This window comes from Mya arenaria, chromosome 2 (genome assembly GCF_026914265.1).
Source record: "Mya arenaria isolate MELC-2E11 chromosome 2, ASM2691426v1".
NCBI classification, from domain to species: Eukaryota; Metazoa; Mollusca; class Bivalvia; order Myida; family Myidae; genus Mya; species Mya arenaria.
In genome coordinates, this window is record NC_069123.1 from 68,502,720 (window position 1) to 68,523,738 (window position 21,019).

Here is a 21,019-nt window from a genome sequence, read left to right on the forward strand (position 1 = left end):
GCCTGAATTATACGTATACTAATTTTATATTTTGTCAGGTTTAATATCGTAAGGGGTGTCAAGCGTGACCTGCATCTGCTCATGTATATTGTGTTATGTTGTCTTTCAGGTTCATATTATTTTCTCCCACCTCAGATACGTAGATCCATTAATTTAACCATGCTAGAAATTCTTATCTTGCCCACGAGAGAAGATAAAATGCCCGTATGGCACTTATTTTAATGGTCACCACATTGTAATTACCTCCCTTGTTGAAGACTGTCGTCTGTAGCGCATCATGGAAACCTTGTCTGGTGGCAATATTTAGAACGCGAGTTAATTATTTCTCGCTTCAAATGTCACCAGAAAACAGTTTTCACGCTCCTTTCAAGAAATTGACCAAATTCACTTTGACTACTCTCTTACTTGAACATGTGTTATCTCATCCTTAGCATGGGGTGACAACGGTATTGGGGATAATTATTTTGATAAACGATCTATTCATTTTATTTATTCGAGACATGAGGCACATGATATTGTAAAAACACTTATTCACTTTAATTCCAGTGGGCAATGCCACACAATTAGGGACCACGATTTGATTATATCCCTTGACCAAGTAATGTTCGATTTGTACAAATGCCCTAGCAATGGCAGAACATCTATATTTCAAATGGGTTTTCTTTTCAATATTCTGTGCTTTTCATGAAACATTCATGGACTAAATGCAGTCATTGAATAAAAGTGATATTTTACTGTTGTTAGCTAATGTTATTATAAGGTATTAAATACATGAAAATGTGTGCATTTGCTAGGTTTTGTGAAATATTACTACAAAATTAGGGTTCAACATGATGGACACTCTAAACAGGCGACCTAATTCCAGTTTTCTAGTCATGTTTACAAATTCTGACAAGCAATATAACCTCACCCAAGTGCAATAACTCAATAACTGCATATAGAAATAGAAGCAGATATTGAGTTTTCGCACTAAGGTGACGAATTAAGTTCTTGACCTAAAAAAGAAAACAATCATATTTCAATTATCTTTATTACTTGATACTACTGAGCATCATACAATGTTATGATTGATGGATGCACTAACCATAATGATAGAGATGAAGTTCATTGGACATGAATGTATAACATGTAGTATAGGTAAAAAATAGAAAGGTCCATATACATTTACATCACACTTATATAAGACACACAAAGTCACTAACCCATGATTCATCATCATCTCACATACCAACAAATTATTTGTTTACGTTATTTTTTCTTTTGTATTTAACACTCAAGAAATACAGTACCATATCATAGAATAGCTTAATAAGATACCAGTATGCAGTTTATTAATACAGCATACTGTAAACTTGTTTCATTAGAGAGAGCAAAGGGAAGCCAGCAATGAAAGCAATCTGAATCTTATTAACATTGTTTACAACAACAATATTGGAACAAAAACAATGGCCTTAGAACATTTCTGTTAGCATATATACATAAATTATAGAAGTGAAAATTTGAGAACATAATTCAATAATTTCAACCAAGCTAAAAATTTGTTATGCATTCAATGTGAAACATAACACATTAACTAACTTGTGATTTAGATAAAAAAAATATTAAGTTATCCATAAAGTAATTTTGGTAAAATCTCTTAACAGATCAGACTTAACAAGCACTATCGGATGTAAAAATCCTGTGATGTAGTACATAACTTACAGCATACATAATCAAAGTATGGTACATGGTAACAGCAGTGTCACAGATAGTAAAGTGCACATGGCCAGTCACAACACATGGAAAACAAAAATGTGTACAAATTATCCGCATGTTACATTTCATGTCTAATCATTGACACAAAATAGATTTTTTTTCACGTTTTCATAAAAAAATATCATTCTGAACATTTAGAACTAGAATTTACCAGTCACTGCTTCAACATGTAAGTTAGAGGAACATTTAAAACATTTGATATGTAAAAACAGTGATTCAGTCAAAAGACAATAACAACATTAACACATACTCGCAGCATATAACTCTTCTGATGATTGGTTCCTCATACTTTAACGTCGAGAGCCATTTCCAAAAACTGTAATCAAAACACGGAGTAAATTACTTCAACGTTATGTTATGCACACCACTGATTATTCTCACTTAGACAACAAGCATAAAGCACACATACATTGTAATTGTTGTTAGATATATATGTAGATAGGGGTAACAACAGTTCCACAGTATTGTCATCTTTAATATCAATTCTTTACAGTATAATCACAGTCCTATCATTGGAAGTTTTACTGGTCACATGCAAGAAAGGAAATGGAAAGCTGAAGTTTATGTCGCTCCTTTGATTAATGTTGTATCCAAAACCATTTCTAAGAACTGAAAATGAACAAAACAGGTTCAAATTACCATTAAAGAATTGATTAATTCAACTTCCAGACAATTACTAGAAATATTAAAACTTTCAAAGGTTCTTGCCAGATTGCAAATGTTTTTTTCTTATCTGAAATGCATTAACTATACAAACAGCACCTCTGTTTAGATGACTGATGCCTTATTTCCATGCTGAACATATGCAATTTTTGTTTCAAAAGCTTTCTTATAATGATTTTCTTTATTTTCAAGTAATATCAGTCTTAATAATGGTAGCAACCAGCAAGAATGAGTACACTTCGTTATAATTTTTAATGGATATGAAACATGGCCAAATAAGTCTCAATTTGAATATCTGGGTAACATTTACCCCACCCACCTCCTCATAACTGATCCTGACTGTGCCATTCTGTTGTGTGTCCTTGGCCCGGAACTTGTCTGTGAGGGTTTTCAGGAGCACACAAGCCTGTATAAAGTCATCAAACTGGATGTTCCGCGCCCCGCGTCGATCAAACGTCCGTACAACCACGTCACAAAACTGAGGAGACCTGACAACCAACACACAAACCAGATATAACATGACTGGCAGGAATGCAAATGTTGTTTCAGATATGTAAAAATACTCGAAACTGTCACTTGCAGAAAACTTTTCATCGACTAATTTCTTTCTTGTCCCATGAAAGATGTAAATGGCATTAGAGGCAGTAAATTCATTATCTATTTTTTAACTAGACTACATATGCAGTTAAAGATATTATTAAGTATGAAATATTTTTAAAAAGGGCGGAGCTGAGTGAACACTAGAGCTCATCTGTTGCTGTAAATTAATAGGGGCATAACTCAACAATTATTAAAGCCATAGCTATGGCTCTTTTCACAGATTGAGATATTGTCTCTGCCATCATATGTACTAAGTGGCATTTTAATATCTTGAATGGTTCTTGTGTTACGGACAAGATTAAAGTTTTTGCACAAAAATGCTACCGTTGACAACAACAATACTATGACAGTAGCTCAGATGTTTTACTAAAAAACACTATATTTATACATTATACATCAAGATATAGGAGACTTAATAAATCATGGGGAATTATGACCAGGCAATTGATTGTTCAGTTGGTTAACTTACAAATTGTAACCAAATGTTCTGAATGCATTGCTCAGCTCTCCTGCGTCAATATTTCCAGACCGATCAGTGTCAAATCTGAAAAATCAATATATATGTAGCAAGTTTAGTTGTTCTAATATAACCGTAGACTGCTTAAGCGAACATATTCTACTACTAGATGAGAATAACTAAGACAAGCTGGATTGAGTGTATTCGCATAATTTGCCAAATTCAAAAATAAATCTTAGCCTTGAAAAATAATAAGCAACAGCATACCGGTCAAAGCAGGACTTCCAGTCTTGGACATATTTCCATAACGCTGCAAACTCCTGCACATCTATTGTTCCACTCCTTAAAGTAGAAAATGATTTAGACATGCAGTCACTAAAACACTGTACTTTATACCATATCTTATTGTTTACCTTATATCACATGTCCTAGTAGACACACTGGGGATCTTTTGTACATATTTATTTCTTATTGTGGGCCTTAAACAATACTCAACCTAACTGAAAACTTGTGATTCTGCTGGCAATAACATATCAGCTTTAGTATTGTTTCCAGCGCACCACCTGTTGACATCTTCTATAAGACCCACTAACTTATTGTTACCAGGTAAAAGCAGGAGACACAAAACTTTAAACCTTTATTTATAACATAAAGGTTTTGGTTCATAATATACAGGGGTTGATTTTGACACATGGAACAATGTATTTGCATCGATAAAGAAAAATAAGATAAGTATGAACAATCAGCCATTCATTTGGCATTTCAAATATCTACAGTTATCACATGACAAGCCATGAGATGTTGACATATAGAAAACCCACCTGTCTTTGTCAAACATGCCGACCATGAGCCTACAGGTTTCAGCATTGAAAGGCGACCAGTTCCCATTGTGTAGAGCCTGTCGCAACTCTTCAGAAGTGATTTTACCATTACGATCTCCATCTACAGCCTGCAGACATGTAATGCAGTAATTAACCACAAAGAAAGAAACTATTATAAGGAATAAGAATTCATCCAAAAGTATAATTTTGATGAATGAATAACATGTCCTTCGAAAGGTATTTTTCCTGGTCAGGTGATTTAAACAGTTTTACACATGTTTATAAGCAATTGATGCTTCTGACAAAAACACATTTGTTAATAACACTGCCAAACAATGTTCAAAAGCAACACTAATAAAATACTTTATTTCAATCTAGTACCTGGAACCATCCCCACACTTCCTGGCTAACGCCAGGGGGTGGGGCTGGCTGTCCATAACCCGCAGGCTGGAACCCACCAAACTGCCCCTGGGGTGCCCCATACTGTCCACCTGGTTGACCCCCCTGGCTGGCCATACTGACCACCTGGCTGGCCATACTGGCCAGCAGGTGCACCATAACCCTGAACAAGTAAGATCATGTAAGAAGAAGTTTGTTATTTCTATTATGGTTAAACACTTTAAACCCTGTTTCAATGAATATTAGCTGATATGGATATGTATTGTCTCGTTCTTCTAAACAGTTTTACTGACTTTTAAATGTTTTTCATCTAATCACCTATATAACATAAGCAAATATATAACTGTACTGAGTGGTCACCACAACACATGCAAGAAAAGTAAAATGTTCACATTATACAATGATATACTTTCAGTAGTATGGATCAGGTGTTTATGCAGAAAGAGGGTCATGCACTTAACATGATTCTAGCAGAAGGGACATGAAATGTAAATGTGTCCAAAAATAAAATATTTGTTCTCATTTCACAAAATACCTGTTGCTGTTGTCCTGGAGGTCTGTATCCTGCAGGTGCACCATAACCCTGCTGTTGCCCGCCTGGGTTTCCATATCCCTGCTGTCCCCCGTACAGCTGGTTTGAAGGTGGGGGCCCGGGTGCTCTCTGCTGCTGGTACCCTTGTGGTGCCCCGTAACCAGCCTGCCCCTGCCCGGCCTGCCCAGCTCCATAACCACCCTATTTAATGTCAAATGCTGTAACTCATGGTTGAGAATTAGGGTATATTATCAGTATTCAATTTGCTTTCCGCATCTGTCATCTGCATTCTTAAACTGAAGCTATATTCCATGTATACGCCAAACGTAGAAATATCATCTGATAATAAAGTCAATTTATTTCAATAGTCGCAATGGTTTTCCACATTAACAGAAACCATTTGATTTTTGATGTGTTATAAAATCATAAAATAGACTTATGTTAACTAAAATGTGTTCATAGTGAAATCAAGCCAAGATAGATTTAAAAGTTTCATTCTTTGTTTGTTTTATTATGCATTTCTGCATTATTGAAAGTTCATTTATGTTCATAAAACAGATAAAAAAATTAAGCCAATTTCTATCTACTAACGTGTGTCCACTAAAATTGCTCATCAATCACATATATGCCATATCCTCCAGTGGGGGGAAAAATCCCCCGGAATTTCGAACCAGCCCCCAGTCTTCCGGTGTGAGAAAAAAATCCCCCAGAATTTAATTATTTTTTTAAGAAAGATTTAACATCAGGCAATAATGACAAACTGGAACCACTGTATGTGAGTGAAACTGAATACAAACAAACAACTCACCCAAGGAGAAATGACTGCATAAATCACAATGAACATTTTAAAAAAGGTTTGATAAATGCCAAAAGGAAACTTTTACAACAAGTGATTCATTAAATAGTCTCCAGAAATATGGCATGTATGCAATCGACTATACCTGCCATTGGTCCCTATTTTTTTACGCTATCAGAAGCTATTTAAAGCTGCACTCTCACAGATTGAACGTTTTGACAACTTTTTAATTATTTTTTTTGGAACAACTCAATTTTTGCAAAAATCTATGGAAACCAATTATATTAGACTGCTTACAAAAAATTAGATCACAGATTTATATATTTAAGTTCAAAAAATGATGTTTAATGCATTTTTCTTAAACCGTTAGCCATAAAACATTAATTTTGAAAATCTACGATCTGTTTTTTTGTCAGCAATCTTAAATCATTGGTTTGCAGAAATTTATTAAAAAATTGCTCTTTCCAAGACAAAAAATAAAAAAGTTGTAACTAGAAATGTGTCCATAGGACACGGATGCCCCCACTTCGATTTTTTGTCACAGAAAATAAGCCATAATGATTATTCAGGATAATCTGCACATATAGGATAAGTTGAGTTGAGTTGGGTTTTACGGCATCGCAAGACTGTATAGGTTATATTTTTTAAGTATTGTTGGGAAATAAAGGGCCCTAACTCCTAAATGATTAAAGCGCTTTCCATGGCTATCGAACTTGATCAAGATATTATGGTCACAATCATGTATGTAAAGTTTGGTGAGGATTGGACACATACTTTTCAAGAATTAGATTGGAAACATATATTTTTGAAGTATTTTTGGCAAAAAAGGGCCGTAACTCCTAAATGACTAAAGCGATTTCCATGACTATCGAACTTGATCAAGATATTATGGTCACAAACATGTGTTTAAAGTTTGGTGAGGATTGGACAAACAGTTTTCAAGAATTAGATCGGAAACAATCTTCGGGACGTATTTTTCAAGTCTTTTTTTGCAAATAAAGGGCCGTAACTCCTAAATGACAAAAGCGATTTCCATGGCTAAGGAACTTGATCAAGATATTATGGTCACAAACATGTGTTTAAAGTTTGGTGAGGATTGGACAAACGGTTTTCAAGAATTAGATCGGAAACAATCTTCGGGACGTACGTAAGTACAGACAGACAGACGTACGTACGGACAAGGGCAACCCTATATGCCGCCACTTTGTGGGGGCATAAAAATGGTATATCTGTGAGAGTGCAGCTTTAAGGTTTAAATTGATACCAAACACTTTACTGACCATTTGGCTACATGTTCCGCACCCCGGGAACTAGTCTAAAATAATAGACGTGTTATACGGGATTCTTTCAATCCCTAACGTCTAAACGGGAATGTGCAAAAAACGGGGGTGTTTTAAAAATAATGAAATTGTTTTAAGTGAAGTATTTTATGGTTGAAAATGATCATATAGAGTTATATTCATATTTTACCATGTAAGTGAAATGCTATTTTGCACTAAACAAGCATTTAATGCATTAAAACAAGTTGTTTACCTTTCCAATAAAACGAAAGTTGACTGACACAGAAAACAATTATGCAAAGGGGAACAACTCGATACAATCGTAATAACTCGGCCTCCTCCGACAAAGCTTCGAGATAGACCTCGTTAAACAATCGTAACAACTTGGCCATGGCCGAAATGTTCCGAGCGATTTAAAACTGTGCCCTGAAGCCTTGCAGGTGCCCTTCATGTATATATTGTTATGTTTTGACAGAATGAAATGAAGAAAAGCCGTCAAACTCATAATTATAAGTTAGATATTTATTTTTTGTGTACGGAACTAATATAAAATAACAATATCTGGTAATATTTCTTGTTTTTATGATATTTTATAGACGCTATATGCTTTAACCCGGAATCCTCATCGGAACAACTACCCACTTTTGATACTAAACAATTTGTACGTGAAGGATTTGCCATATCAAAAATCTAAAAAAAATCCGTCAGCGTACAATTATTTGGACTACCCGGAGAAATCCTAGGTAAGGCCCATTCCCTGCTATTTTCAGCGTGAAAACAAAACCACCGCTTTCACTTGGCACTGCGGGGTCACCTGGAAGGTAACAACAAGGCCCATTACCCCCAGACCTGGGGGGGAAGGGGGGAGGGGCATGGTTACAATTGACTGGTGTATAACCCCTTTGATAAATCTGATGAAAAAAAACACGTTCATTTATCTTGACTTACGTATTGATTTGGTGGCTGACCTCCCCAAGACATTTTATATAAATGTATTAACGCAGAATAAACTTTTAATTAGTAATCAGAATTTCAAAATAAACCATGTACAAACAGGAAGAAAGAAGCTCTTACGGCACCGTGTTTTAGAACATCCCAGTTAGGAATTGCCGTTATGTCTAAACATAAAAGGTTACGGGCAATACTAAAAAGGCTGACCAAATGGCTGCCCATATAGATATAGAGGGAAAAGGCTGACCAGAAAAATAAAATAGAATTTAAGATGTTTTTGATAAAAAAAAGAACTTTTATGTTTTAATAAGTATATACTGTATTCATTAAGAGTATTGTATTTTTATATGTTTTTTTTTTTAAATGAGTTAAGAAATCGTGATGTTACTGGTATATTGATATCGAATAATTCAATAATTCAAGTCGATGCGATACATTCTATTTCATTACCTTATTAAATTATCAATTTATAAATAACAATTGAAATAAATATGTACAGCTTTGTATAACTTTGTATAGATTGTAAATATGAGTAATTGAAACAAACAGTTCGGAAATAAAATATTTAAAAAGTAATGTTAATAGATGTATGCTATATCAGAAGCATACAGTTGATCATTTGTGAAAATTAATGTCATAGTGTAATGGGAAACATGTATTTTTTACCGCTGACCAACACGGTCAGCCTTTTTCGAACACTTTAATACATAGTGTAATATCTTATCGCTGACCAACACGGTCAGCCTGTATTTGTTATGTTATTCGCTGATTATCACGGTCCGCCTTTTTTCGAAACTCTAACTAACAACGATACTAGATAGTAGATGTTGTTTAATTCGGAAATAAAATATTTAAAAAGTAATGCTAATAGATGCATGTATGCTATAATAGAAGGATACAGTTGATCATTTGTGAAAATTAATGTCATAGTGTAACACACTCACTCACTCACCCACCAACCCACTCACTCACTCACTCACTCACTCACTCACTCACTCACTCACTCACTCACTCGCCCACCAACCCACTCACTCACCCACCCACCCACTCACTCACCAACTCACTCACCAACTCACTCACTCACTAACCAACTCAATCACATGGGTCATGACAAGAACACCTCCTCGTGGTGTGGCCTGGATGAAGATGGATACTATTTCTTACATAAACGTTACGAAAAGTCGTCCATCTTCAACAAAACGCTCTTATGATTTATAATATTTTAATAATATATCAATTATAATAATTAAAATAGTACTCAGAAATAAATAAAACAACAAAAAAATGAAATATTTAAAAAAAAAATCCATTCTCATTTTTTTTGGTCAGCCTTTTCTGGCCTGGTCAGCCTTTTCCCTATATATCTATATGGGCAGCCATTTGGTCAGCCTTTTAGTGCGACCCAAAGGTTACACCCTACTATCAAAACGTCGAATTAATGCAGGTAAGATTTTGCCAGGTAAGTTGCAGAATTCATTAAGCTGTTTGTATTTCTTTACTACGATCGCTGTATAAAGCTTTAATGAATTACCACTTAACTCTGCAAAAATAATACAGCCAATGACATGTTCTCACCCTGTGACATAAAAAAGATAAAATACACATACTAGCACGGGCGTAGCTAGACAAAAAAGAGTGTGTATGCCGTGTTTTATCGGGATTCGTGGGCATTTGACGCTATGATTTGTTTTGGCATTATTTTTTGTTGCGTTAAGTGTAGGCCGTGGCGTTAGCGGCCTACAGCAAGCTACGCCCATGAATTAGGCACCCCTGAATAATATACAGCCATTGTACCCTAAAATCACGGTTGTAAAACTATAAGTTATCTTTGACATTGATATTAATATCAATTTGAATGTTCATGTATAATAAGTTCGGTAATCCATACTTTCGGTAAATCCCCAGTTCGGTAAACTGATTATATCGTTTGATTCATCCAGTTGTTTTGGTAAAAAGGATTATTATATACATTGACAAATGATATCAGCATAATAATAGGATAATAAATTCAACAGTTCAGGAGGAGGGGAATTTGTATTTCAGAAATACATTCAAAGATCACAAATATTTCAGTGTATTTATATATGAACACATGTGTACCGTTATCTTATTGTATTGTTTTTTATTGTACTAATCAAATGTAAGTATAACATGAAATTGGAACCGTGAACTAAATATATTTATATATATAAATGTATTTATATTTTTCTTTTTTAGGAACCTATTGGAGTCAGAGTCACGGTGAAGTTTCCATTGTCACTGTGATGTGGAAGCAAGCCTTCAGAATGCAGTTTTCCCGTGTAGCTATTGTATGACCATCATCATCGTCAGATATCCACGGCTGACTAATTAGAGCATCGGAATGGGTCAGCCGTGGGTATCCGACATTGGTTCATCATATGAATTAAAAATGGTGTTGAATCCAGCACTTGTTTACAAGCAGCCTACATGTATCAATTTTTTTTCTTTTTGGAACTATTTCCAATGGCCAGTTTATTGGTAAAAAATAAAAAGTAACATATTTCTGGATTTTTGGATTACAAATCGGAGTGCATTTAAGGCAATTAACATTTAGATATTCAAGTATCAACACTTTTTGTGTTTGTATCTTCAAATGAAACAGACTGTAGTTTATATAATTTTACAATATATAACTATTCAAATTGATTAATTAAAGAAATTCTAAAGGTTATAGAAGTAGAAGAAATTAGTTTGGAAACACAAAAAAGTAAGAAAAAAAGACTAAAAACAAATGAACAAACAACAACAACAAATATATATACTGTAAAAAGAAATCTATATGAACATAGAAATCCTTAATGAGTCAGATTTTATCTGAAATTATAGGAGACCTCACGATGTCTACTTACAAAAGCAAAATAGTAAGACGATCAAATAACTTTTAATTGACTGAAAACAAACAAAAAACAACAGAGAATGAAAATTATGAATTTTTAACATTTCCCCAATCCTGTTAGAAGTGGCAACTAAGTTTTTTGAAATTATTATTTTTGTAGAGGCTTCGTCATCTTCTTGGTTCATCTGTCCATCAACATGTACCAGGGAGCACTTTCTGCGCAAGATGCAGCTCAACAGGATCTACAGAAGGTGACAATTTGGTGTTTGAACTCAGACACTACCGTGTACAGACTGGACACCAGCGCTGCTTCCTTGATCTCACCATGGAACACATGCATGTGCGTGCCTCACACTCACCGATGGTCGGGTTCTGGTACACGGAGCTAGGCAGTGGAATCAACGACGTTGTTCACATTTGGCAGTACAGTTAGCTGGATAGTTTTTCCTCATGCAAATATTTAATTATTAGATTGAAATATTGGTTTTAATGTAGGACAAATAGGATGATTTAAAAAATCTATTTCCATTTTTTTTATAGTACTTATCCAAGTAGTATCATCCTAGCTCGCAATTCCATAACTGATAGTTTTATCATATTTTGGACAGAAATAGTTAACGATATCCATCTGATAGCATTTTGCCCATCAGATGCAAGTCAAACTGATATCTTGTTGGCAACCTATCGACCCGATATCGGGCCTATATAATTTTAGTCATCTTTCCATCATTGGTGCGACATTCTTTCAGTTATCTTGTGGCTTCACATTAATGTATTAGATCTATTTTTTCTCTATTTAGAAATGTAAAATACTTAGCACAGTGGACTTGACACGCTGTGCCAGAAAAGGCTTAAAGTTGAAGTAGTTAAAGAAACACGGTATATTACAAATTACAATGTTTTTTTGAGTTTATAAAGGTCTGCCCGTGCCTTTTAATGGCTGCATTATGGCTTGACTCTGTCACACCCCCAAGAGTGACTGAAACAATATTTTGAAGCCAAAGGTGGAGTTATGCCCAGACTGGTTGCTGGGATACTCGACAAGGGGGAAAATAACATAAACATTGGACCGATATCAGGCAATCGTTGGGCTGATATGCCAACATTACGGTCGGATAACAATATCTATCCAATATGAGATTGCTTGCTGGAATGTACAACAAGAGAAAATTACAGACAGTTTTTATCATATTTGTAAAGAGCCATATACCCCTTCACGTCTGCACATGCTATTGAGCATGGTTAATTCAGATACATTTATATGTTCTCCTAAACCAATATTCAAACTTGAATTTAACAAGTATGGGTGTCTGTCATAGGAAGCCTTTCAGACCGGGCGCATGTGCGACAGGGTCTAGCGAAAGACCGCGCTTGGCAGGAGGGTTTTATGGCACAGATCCTTCCTATGATGCTCACACAGAAAAACACACTCATCCGCTGCTTCCCCGGAACCACTGTCACCTATCCTGAGCCTGGCACCGGTATGGAGATTTCGTGAGATTATTTCTGCCCAGTGATTTGTGTATTTCTCATTAGCAGGCAACTACAACAGCAACTCCATGTTTAATCTTTTATCATTGTAGAATTTGAGTTAGCATTGTTTTCATCACGTGACCTGCTAACTGAAAAAAATCAGTTAAAATATATGGTGGTGTATGGTTTAAAATCTTGCCCAGGTAAATTTAAACAGATCTATCTTTATTGCTAAAGAAATTGTTTATATTCTCCTATGGGCAGGTCACTACGAGCTTCAGGAGGTTGTGTTTCCGGGACGGGTTAAGGAAGCTGGGGCAGCCATCCAAGACCTCCGGTATCCAGGAGCAAAGTTGGCAGCTGCCTGGTACAACCTCTTCTCCAAGCTTGACACAGGTAAAATTCTTGTGATACAAATAATTACATGAATCTACACAAAAATGGTTATTATTCTGTGCATTGTTGAAATTCCTGATGTCCTATCTAAAACTGTGAATCATCGGTATAAAAACTTTATTTCCTGTTCATGGAATGCTACATACCAGTATGCATTTACTTCAGGTTGGCTTCTTTGGCATCACAAGAACCTAGATGACATAATGCACAGACCAGACAGAGAATCTCATACAGGTACATGAAACTGGATATTATTTCATCATACTAGTATATATGCTTTGTTTTGTTGTCCAGAAGGGAAAGTAAATTTTAACAAGAGATGTCGGACATTATGACCCATTCAGCGCCATGTTGTCAGGATTATTTCGACAGTTGAAAGTAATATGCATGAACCAAAAAAACAGTTGATTTGTCATTGACATTGGATGCCTTGAGGCAGTTTTAAGATTATGACCATTCAAAGTGTGAGGAGAGAAGGTTCAGTTTTTAAGCATGTTCAGGTGATGACCGATATTTGCATATATATACAAATGAATCCTCTTAGCAGCAGAGAATAAGTAAATTTGACGTAAATTTTAATGATGAATATGAGTTATGACCTTGACATTTGACTCTGACCTCAAAAGCCATAGGGGTCATCAACTGGTCACCCCCAGTCTAAATGTCAAGTTTGAGGGCCATGGGTGCAGGCATTGTCATGTTATCACACAGACAAGCTTTTCGCATTCAAAGTCACTGTGACCCAATGACCCCTAAAATCAATAGGGGTCATCTACTGCTCAGGCCCAACCCCCAAGGTCAAGTTTGCAAGCCATGGGTGCAGGCATTTTCGCATTCAAGGTCACTGTGACCTTGACCTTTGACCTGATGACTACTAAAATCAATAGGGGTCATCTACTGGTCATGCCCATCCTCCATGTCAAGTTTGATGATCATAGGCCCAGGAATTGTTGAGATATCACTCAAAAAAGCTTTGTTAACCTTGTTGAGTTATAGGTCACCGTGAACTGATCTTTGGCCCCATGACCCCTTAAAATCAAAAGCGGCCATGTACTGGTCAAGCCCAACCTTCATGTAAAGTTTTATCACTATAGGCACAGGAATTGTTGAGTTTGCATTCAAGGTCACCGTGACCTTTACCTTTGACCCTGAAATCAATTGGGGTCATATACTAGTCAGGCCCAACCTACAAATCAAGTCTGAGGACTGGTGCAGGCATTGTTGATTTATCATTTGGACGACCTTTTAGCTTTCAAGGGATCATCTACTGGTCAGCTCCAGCCTCCTTGTCAAGGGTGATGACCATAGGTCTAGGCATTGTTGAGTTCACTTAAGCTTTGACAACCTTTTACCATTGAGGTCCCTGTGACCTTGACCTGATGACCTCTAAAATCAATAAGGGTCATTTACTGGGCAGGCCCATACTTCATGTAAAGTTTGATGACCATACTTCGAACAATTTTCTAGTTATAACTGAGACAAGCTTTGGTCTACCGACCGAACGACCAACCAACATGTGCACAGCAATATACCCCCTCTTTCTCGAAGAGTGTCTTGGTCATTGATATCATTAAAGCTTTTTAAATGGACAAAGCCATTAAAAGTCCCATATCAATACAGGACAAATGTCGAAATGTCTTCAATTCTGTAAAAAAAAATTCTTTCCATTTCAGATCTCAAAATAACCAAGTCAAAATTGCTGATACCTATGCCATATTCCCCAATGAAATGATGTTGTTAATCAAAGAAAACAAAATTCTCTGACTTGATTAGAAGAATGTTTGTGTTTTCGTATATATTTGTGTGTTTTAAATAAAGGTTTCACAGTACTATATGATTCTGTTTAATTATGGCATGACCTACTTTGGTTCAAGTGCTTGTCCTATTCGACAAGCCTTAACACATAACTGTTGGAGCTTCTACTCTTACATCAATCTATATCAAAGTTATATAAACTAAATATTTAAGTCATCATTTCAAAAGAAATTATTACTTTAAATATTGGTTAACCACATGATAGGTTTTCAACTTGTATTGAATGATGTTTTACATAAAGCAACCTAGAGACCATGTAGACATCGTGCTTTCTTCTTATAATTATTCCAGATGTTTTACAATTGATGATGGATAGATATAAGAAATCCTAGCTTATTATTTTATCCAAGACTCGATCCTCATATTTAGCTGGTATGTCACCCATACATTGTGTAAACATGTTGGTAGCTACAAATTGTAAATTGTTTATATCTTAAATATATACATTGGCACTTCCAACACCAATATAACAGATAGATAGACTTACCGGGTACCCTAAAGTAAATATTAAGTTTGAGAAGCAGAGATTCAGGCTCAAAGCAGGGTAAAGGGCGTAGATTTATGTTTCCAAACGCTCGTGTATCCATTTCAAGGCACTTTGTGCAATTTTTAATGCAAATGTCCAGCAAAAAATCTCCTTCATAACTGTTTGATGGTCTGAAATTGAAAGCTCTCAAAACACTCATTTCAAGATTAATCCTGGGTTTTTATCATCCCTGTTTAGGGTGATATATTATAAAAGACCAAATATTTATGAAAAGAAACCAGATTTGTTGAGCTACATAAATTCAAGGACTTCAACAAAACAATACATATACAATGTCAATACTTTATTTTGACGAATAATAGAAGTTCACACAGGAAGTATTAACAAGAATAAAGGTCAACAAGAACCAAAATCTACAATCAAAATGTGTACAATAATCGTGGTTGTGGAGTAACAAAAATATTGCCAGTTACAAAAATATCTGTACTCTATATTTCAACTACCTGGTATTTTTTCAACAATGTAAGTGCACAATTCTTCATTCTTGGTTTCCTTCATTGGCACTGTGTGACGGTGGCAATAACTAACAGTAGTAGTACTTTACAAGGTGAAAAATTCAACTATTTTCATTGACAACATGAACTATGTTCAGTAGTATGTTTTACTAAACCGTGTCATCCAATCAACACAAATCTTTCAATTATGAGAGGTAAAGCTGATATTGAAGGAGTTAATCATTATGTCAGATCTATCCTCATTATGACGCTATTCAATGCTTTCACTACAAAATATATAAGATTTTACAGAAATGCAAGCTAGGTGATGTAATAAATACGATGAAATACTGCTTACAATATTCAATGGAAGCTCACTCATGACCACTCATGATAACACACCAATAATGCACAGAGAGTCCACTAGAATCAATAAGACACCAATATTTGCTTTTCAAGGCCATTTTCACTTCCCACCCTTCCACCACCCAAAACTAACCTCGCCTTGATTAATCACCTCATAGACCTAGATGAATTAAACATTTGTAAAATACTTTTGGCTCCGAGACAGCTGAAGATGATTCCATTGACAAATAAAGCAAGAAAAGTCTTTTGTACAAAAATTAAACGAAAATACAAGAGTTTACAAATTCTTTGACATCACGAACAGATTTTAAAATCCTGTTAATAAATCCTTACAGTTATATCCTTACATTTATTTTTCCCAGAACACTTATACCAAAACAGGTGGCTGATGTGGCAATACAAGCGAAAGTCAATTCATATCCATATAAACATAGAAATATCTGTGGTGGAGAGGCTTAGATCTCTTTCATGGCATGACTCATAAACTGGGAGAACTCAAACTGATGTCTCTGCTTGTTTCCGGCTGCAGCTGACGCCTCCGGGTTACGCCCAATGTACCTGTAATAGTGCAATGGTTGGAGGAATAAACAATACCACCAATGCCCATATAATGTAAGGGCCAGCTGCCAAGGAAGCCAAATGCTTGTCTCATCTTATTTTTTTATTAGCAAAGGATACATGAAGCGTAACTGAACAGCAATAGGAGCTAGTGATGGGCTGTGGTGCATGTATTGGCACTGGTATCATGTGTACTAAATTTCATAAGAATATCTTCAAAGTTTGCTTCATGGTATATGTTTTTGCGAATCTCTTGCCACAATACCAAAACCATTTTTTTGTATAAAAAAAGCAATTCTAACTGATAAGTACGTTGTTGCATTTCTTGATAATCATGATGGGGGGCAAAATAATATTTTTTTAAGAAAATGTAAAGATTGACTGTTTTCAGAGCTCAATTACAAATATAAAGTCAACGTACTCGCATTTCTTATGGAGCCAGTTCTCATACTCATTGTTTGTTTCTGAAATCTTTTTGAAGACTGTGCGCACTCGGGGCTCGACATATGTCCAAGCCCCCATGTTCTTGTGTTCCTCCTGCACCCATGCCACCTTTGCATTTGGGTATTTGAGCATCTCCTCCTTCACCAGGTCAAACGGGAAAGGAGAAATCTGCAGGGAAAAGTTGAAAAAATTAATAACCATAGAACCATAGGAGATAAGATGAAATAGATTGACCTTTGTGTATGCTTTGACTTTGTTATTTATTTTTTTTATCTGCAGTGGGTTTAATTGACATAACTCTATATTGTCCTGGCAAATCAAAAGAAAATACAGCAAAAATCCTCAAAGTTTTAAAAGTCCTTATCTGTTTCATTGGTCACCTGTTCGATCCTGCTGATGGCAATAGTCCCATCACGGTCTATCTTCTCCCGTTCCTTGATAAGATCATAGTAGACCTTTCCAGTGGTGAAGATCAGCTTCTTCACATTGTTGGGGTCGTTGGTGCACACGCCGTCCTCAGGAATCATTCTCTTAAACGCGGTCCCTTCCACCATCTCGTCAAAACTGGAGCGAGCCAGGGGGTGGCGCAACAAGCTCTTTGGGGTCATAATCACCAACTGAAACATAATGTCAAGAACGACAAATATGAATTTATTTCTTTAACCTCTATTAGTATAATGGTTTACACACATAGCAATGCAAATTCTATTATCATGTATATCTGTTACAATTTGAACTTTGTCACCTAACCTACTAAAATCATTGTTGAACACCTTTCTTTATGCATTTACGCATCACTTTTTGCTGCTACATAACATTTACAAATCATTCTGGTGACCCACCGGTTTCCTAAAAGGGAGTGCAATCTGGCGTCGCAGAGCGTGGAAGATGTTTGCCGGTGTGGTCAGGTTGCATACAAACCAGTTGATCTCATGAAGCTGCTGGATCTCAAAGTCATCACTCTCTTTCTGCAAGAAATTTAAAACCAATATGGTGAGATACTGGTCTGGAAAAAGCACTATTCTGTTATATGTGAAATACCAGTATACATCAATAAAACAACAAATAAAGAAATAATTGAATACAAAACATGATGAAACAATTTAATTCCATTGACTCATACATGTTACAATCTATAATTAATTATTTGAAATAGAGTGAACAAACCATACAATAGACTTTCCATCCTTTCTACCTGAGACCAAAAAAATGAAAACATGTTTAGTACAGCAACTAAATTTCCAAGTCTTGAACTGGTTAAGAGGCTGATTACATTATTCCCTGTTAGAATTTTACATGTACATTCTCAGTTAGTGATAAAATATAGAAACAATGCAGTCCGAAGGACGGCTATATCCCCCGCCATTGTTTTTTAGAACATTTTGTTTTTCTCGCAACCTGACTGGTACCTCGAATCTGACCTAAATTGTACACAACCACTGGTCAAGAGTGGGAATATAGGAAATACAAGTTGTTTGATCGGTAACCTAAATATTCTTGGATATTTGAACATATTATAAAAGGATATTTGTATACTCATATTGTGTGTAGTGTAGGTAAGATCAATGTCAAGGTTATTTTGGTTAAAAAAAAGAGAAGGAAAATGAGTCCTTGATTTATAAAATCGATGAAATAGCAAGCCTTAAGTATTTTCGATAAAGTGATACACATATATAGTGGGGACGTCATAACATTGTTTTACTGCTTTTGAAGAATTGACATGTCTACACTGCTAAATGTAAAAAGCTCAGACACAAGCATGTGTACTATGACCTTTAGATGTCACATGTGACCTTGACCTTTGAGATATGGATCTGGGTCAAGGTCACTGCACCTCGTCTCAATGAGGACAACATTTGTACCAAGTAATATGGTAATCCATAAATGCATAATTAAGTTATAGCGCGAACTCGAGCATGTGTACTCTTAGCTTTTAATGTCTCGTGTGAACTTGACCTTTGAGGTATGGACCCGGATCAAGTTCACTGCACATCGTCTCAACGAGGACAATATTTGTCCATCATTGCATAAGTAAGTTATAGCCCGGACACGAAATGTTACAGCCAGAGGGACAGACGGACGAAGTCCATTCCTATAATACCCTCCCTATTCCGTGGCGGGGGATTTATAATCAATAGTGTCTTTTTAATCACATCTTTTGATTGGACTGGAGAAAGGATGTTTATCAGGGAAGAAGCATTATTGAATAGCAACACAAAAGTTAAAATACTTAATGAATGACTCATAAAATGAATTGAACTATGATCTAACTGGTCTATAGATTTTACAGAAAACTGTACATGTACAAAATCGAATTTCACAAACTAAATTTGGAGACCAAAAAAACAATTACAACATACAACAAATTAGTGGTAAACATCATGAGTTTCAAGACAAAAATTAACAGTATCCACAGGTTTGATTGCACTAACATTTAACAATTCTTATTTATATTGATGTAAGAAAGACTTAAATGAGTTGCTCGGAAGGCACAGCCCAGCATATTAAAGAAAAAAATAATAGTCTAAGCAACAAAGCTGCATAGAACATAGCAAACAAGGGTGCGTGCAAAGCTTAACTGAAATACCTCGTTATAACTGCCAGAGAGAGCAGCGTAAAACTGCAAGTGATTTTCAATATAGTATTACACATAGCAAGGAGTATTTAAAGGCAATAAACAGATTCCCCACAGGCTGCCTTCACAGGATGTCATAAATTGATTCAGGCAATATTAAAACAAGAGGGCCAAGATGGCCCTACATGTATATCGCTCTGTGACCTAGTTTTTAAACCCAGATAACCCATATTCGAACTTGAGCTAGAAATCATCAAAACAACCTTTCTGACAAATTTCCAGGATATTTGGGCTGAAAATGTTACCTCGAGAGTGTTAACAAGGTATTTCCATATTTGGGCTCTGTGACCTAGTTTTTGACCCCATATGACCCATATTCGAACTTGAGCTAGAAATCATTGAAACAACCTTTCTGACAAAATTCCAGGATATTTGGGCTGAAATTGGACCCATATTCGAACTTGGGCTAGAAATCATCAAAACAACCTTTCTGACAAATTTCCAGGATATTTGGGCTGAAAATGTTACCTCGAGAGTGTTAACAAGGTATTTCCATATTTGGGCTCTGTGACCTAGTTTTTGACTCCAGATGACGCATATTCGAACTTGACCTAGAAATCATTGAAACAAACTTTCTGGCAAATTTCCAGAATATTTGGGCTGAAAATGTTACCTGGAGTGTTGACAAGGTATTTCCATATTTGGACTCTGTGACCTTGTTTTTAACCCTAGATGACCCATATTCGAACTTGAGCTAGAAATCTTCAAAACAACCTTTCTGATAAATTTCCAGGATATTTGGGCTGAAAATGTTACCTCGAGAGTGTTAACAAGGTATTTCCATATTTGGGCTCTGTGACCTAGTTTTTGACCCCAGATGACCCATATTCGACCTTGAGTTAGAAATCTTCAAAACAACCTTTCTGTCAATTTTCCAGGATATTTGGGCTGAAAATGTTGTCTCGAGAGTGTTAACGAGGTATTTCCATATTTGGGCTCTGTTACCTAGTTTTTGACCCCAGATGACCCATATTCGAACTTGAGCTAGAAATCATCGAAACAACCTTCCTGACAAATTTCCAGGATATTTGGGCTGAAAATGTTAGTGTTAACAAGTTCATATTTGGGCGCTGTGACCTAGTTTTTGACCCCAGATGACCCATATTCGAACTCGTCCGAGTAATTACTGGGACAAACATCCTGACCAAGTTTTGTGACAATTGAGGCAAAAATGTGACCCCTAGTGTGCAAACTAAGTGTGGACGGACGACAGACGACAGACAATCATCGATCCTAAAAG

General features: G+C 35.9%; 2 protein-coding genes and 1 pseudogene across 8 annotated transcripts in view; 1 reads left to right on the forward strand and 2 right to left on the reverse strand.

The window, feature by feature from the left end:
• Positions 1-1,014: 1,014 nt before the first annotated feature.
• LOC128225234 (programmed cell death protein 6-like) lies at positions 1,015-8,386 on the reverse strand (annotated as a pseudogene).
• A 1,236-nt stretch (positions 8,387-9,622) lies between these two features.
• On the forward strand, positions 9,623-14,809 carry LOC128216791 (protein NipSnap homolog 3A-like). The gene is made up of 7 exons (XM_052923458.1): positions 9,623-9,698; positions 10,472-10,563; positions 11,272-11,539; positions 12,431-12,592; positions 12,849-12,980; positions 13,146-13,214; positions 14,654-14,809. The coding sequence occupies exons 1-7, from the start codon at positions 9,623-9,625 to the stop codon at positions 14,710-14,712; spliced, it is 858 nt and encodes a 285-aa protein (XP_052779418.1). The 3' UTR covers positions 14,713-14,809.
• Positions 14,810-15,612: 803 nt separating this feature from the next.
• LOC128222708 (2-oxoglutarate dehydrogenase complex component E1-like) overlaps positions 15,613-21,019 on the reverse strand; it is a 32,162-nt gene continuing 26,755 nt past the window's right edge. For 4 of the 7 annotated variants that reach the window (XM_052931840.1, XM_052931810.1, XM_052931824.1 and 1 more), the window contains 4 exons: positions 17,987-18,112; positions 17,525-17,761; positions 17,122-17,312; positions 15,613-16,700 (listed from right to left, as the gene is read on the reverse strand). In XM_052931840.1, the coding sequence (XP_052787800.1) occupies positions 16,598-16,700; positions 17,122-17,312; positions 17,525-17,761; positions 17,987-18,112 (657 nt within the window). In that variant the 3' untranslated portion in view covers positions 15,613-16,597. Of the gene's footprint in view, positions 16,701-17,121; positions 17,313-17,524; positions 17,762-17,986; positions 18,113-19,731; positions 19,765-21,019 lie in introns of all 7 variants that reach the window. The other 3 variants (XM_052931832.1, XM_052931804.1, XM_052931816.1) reach the window with 1 other exon arrangement.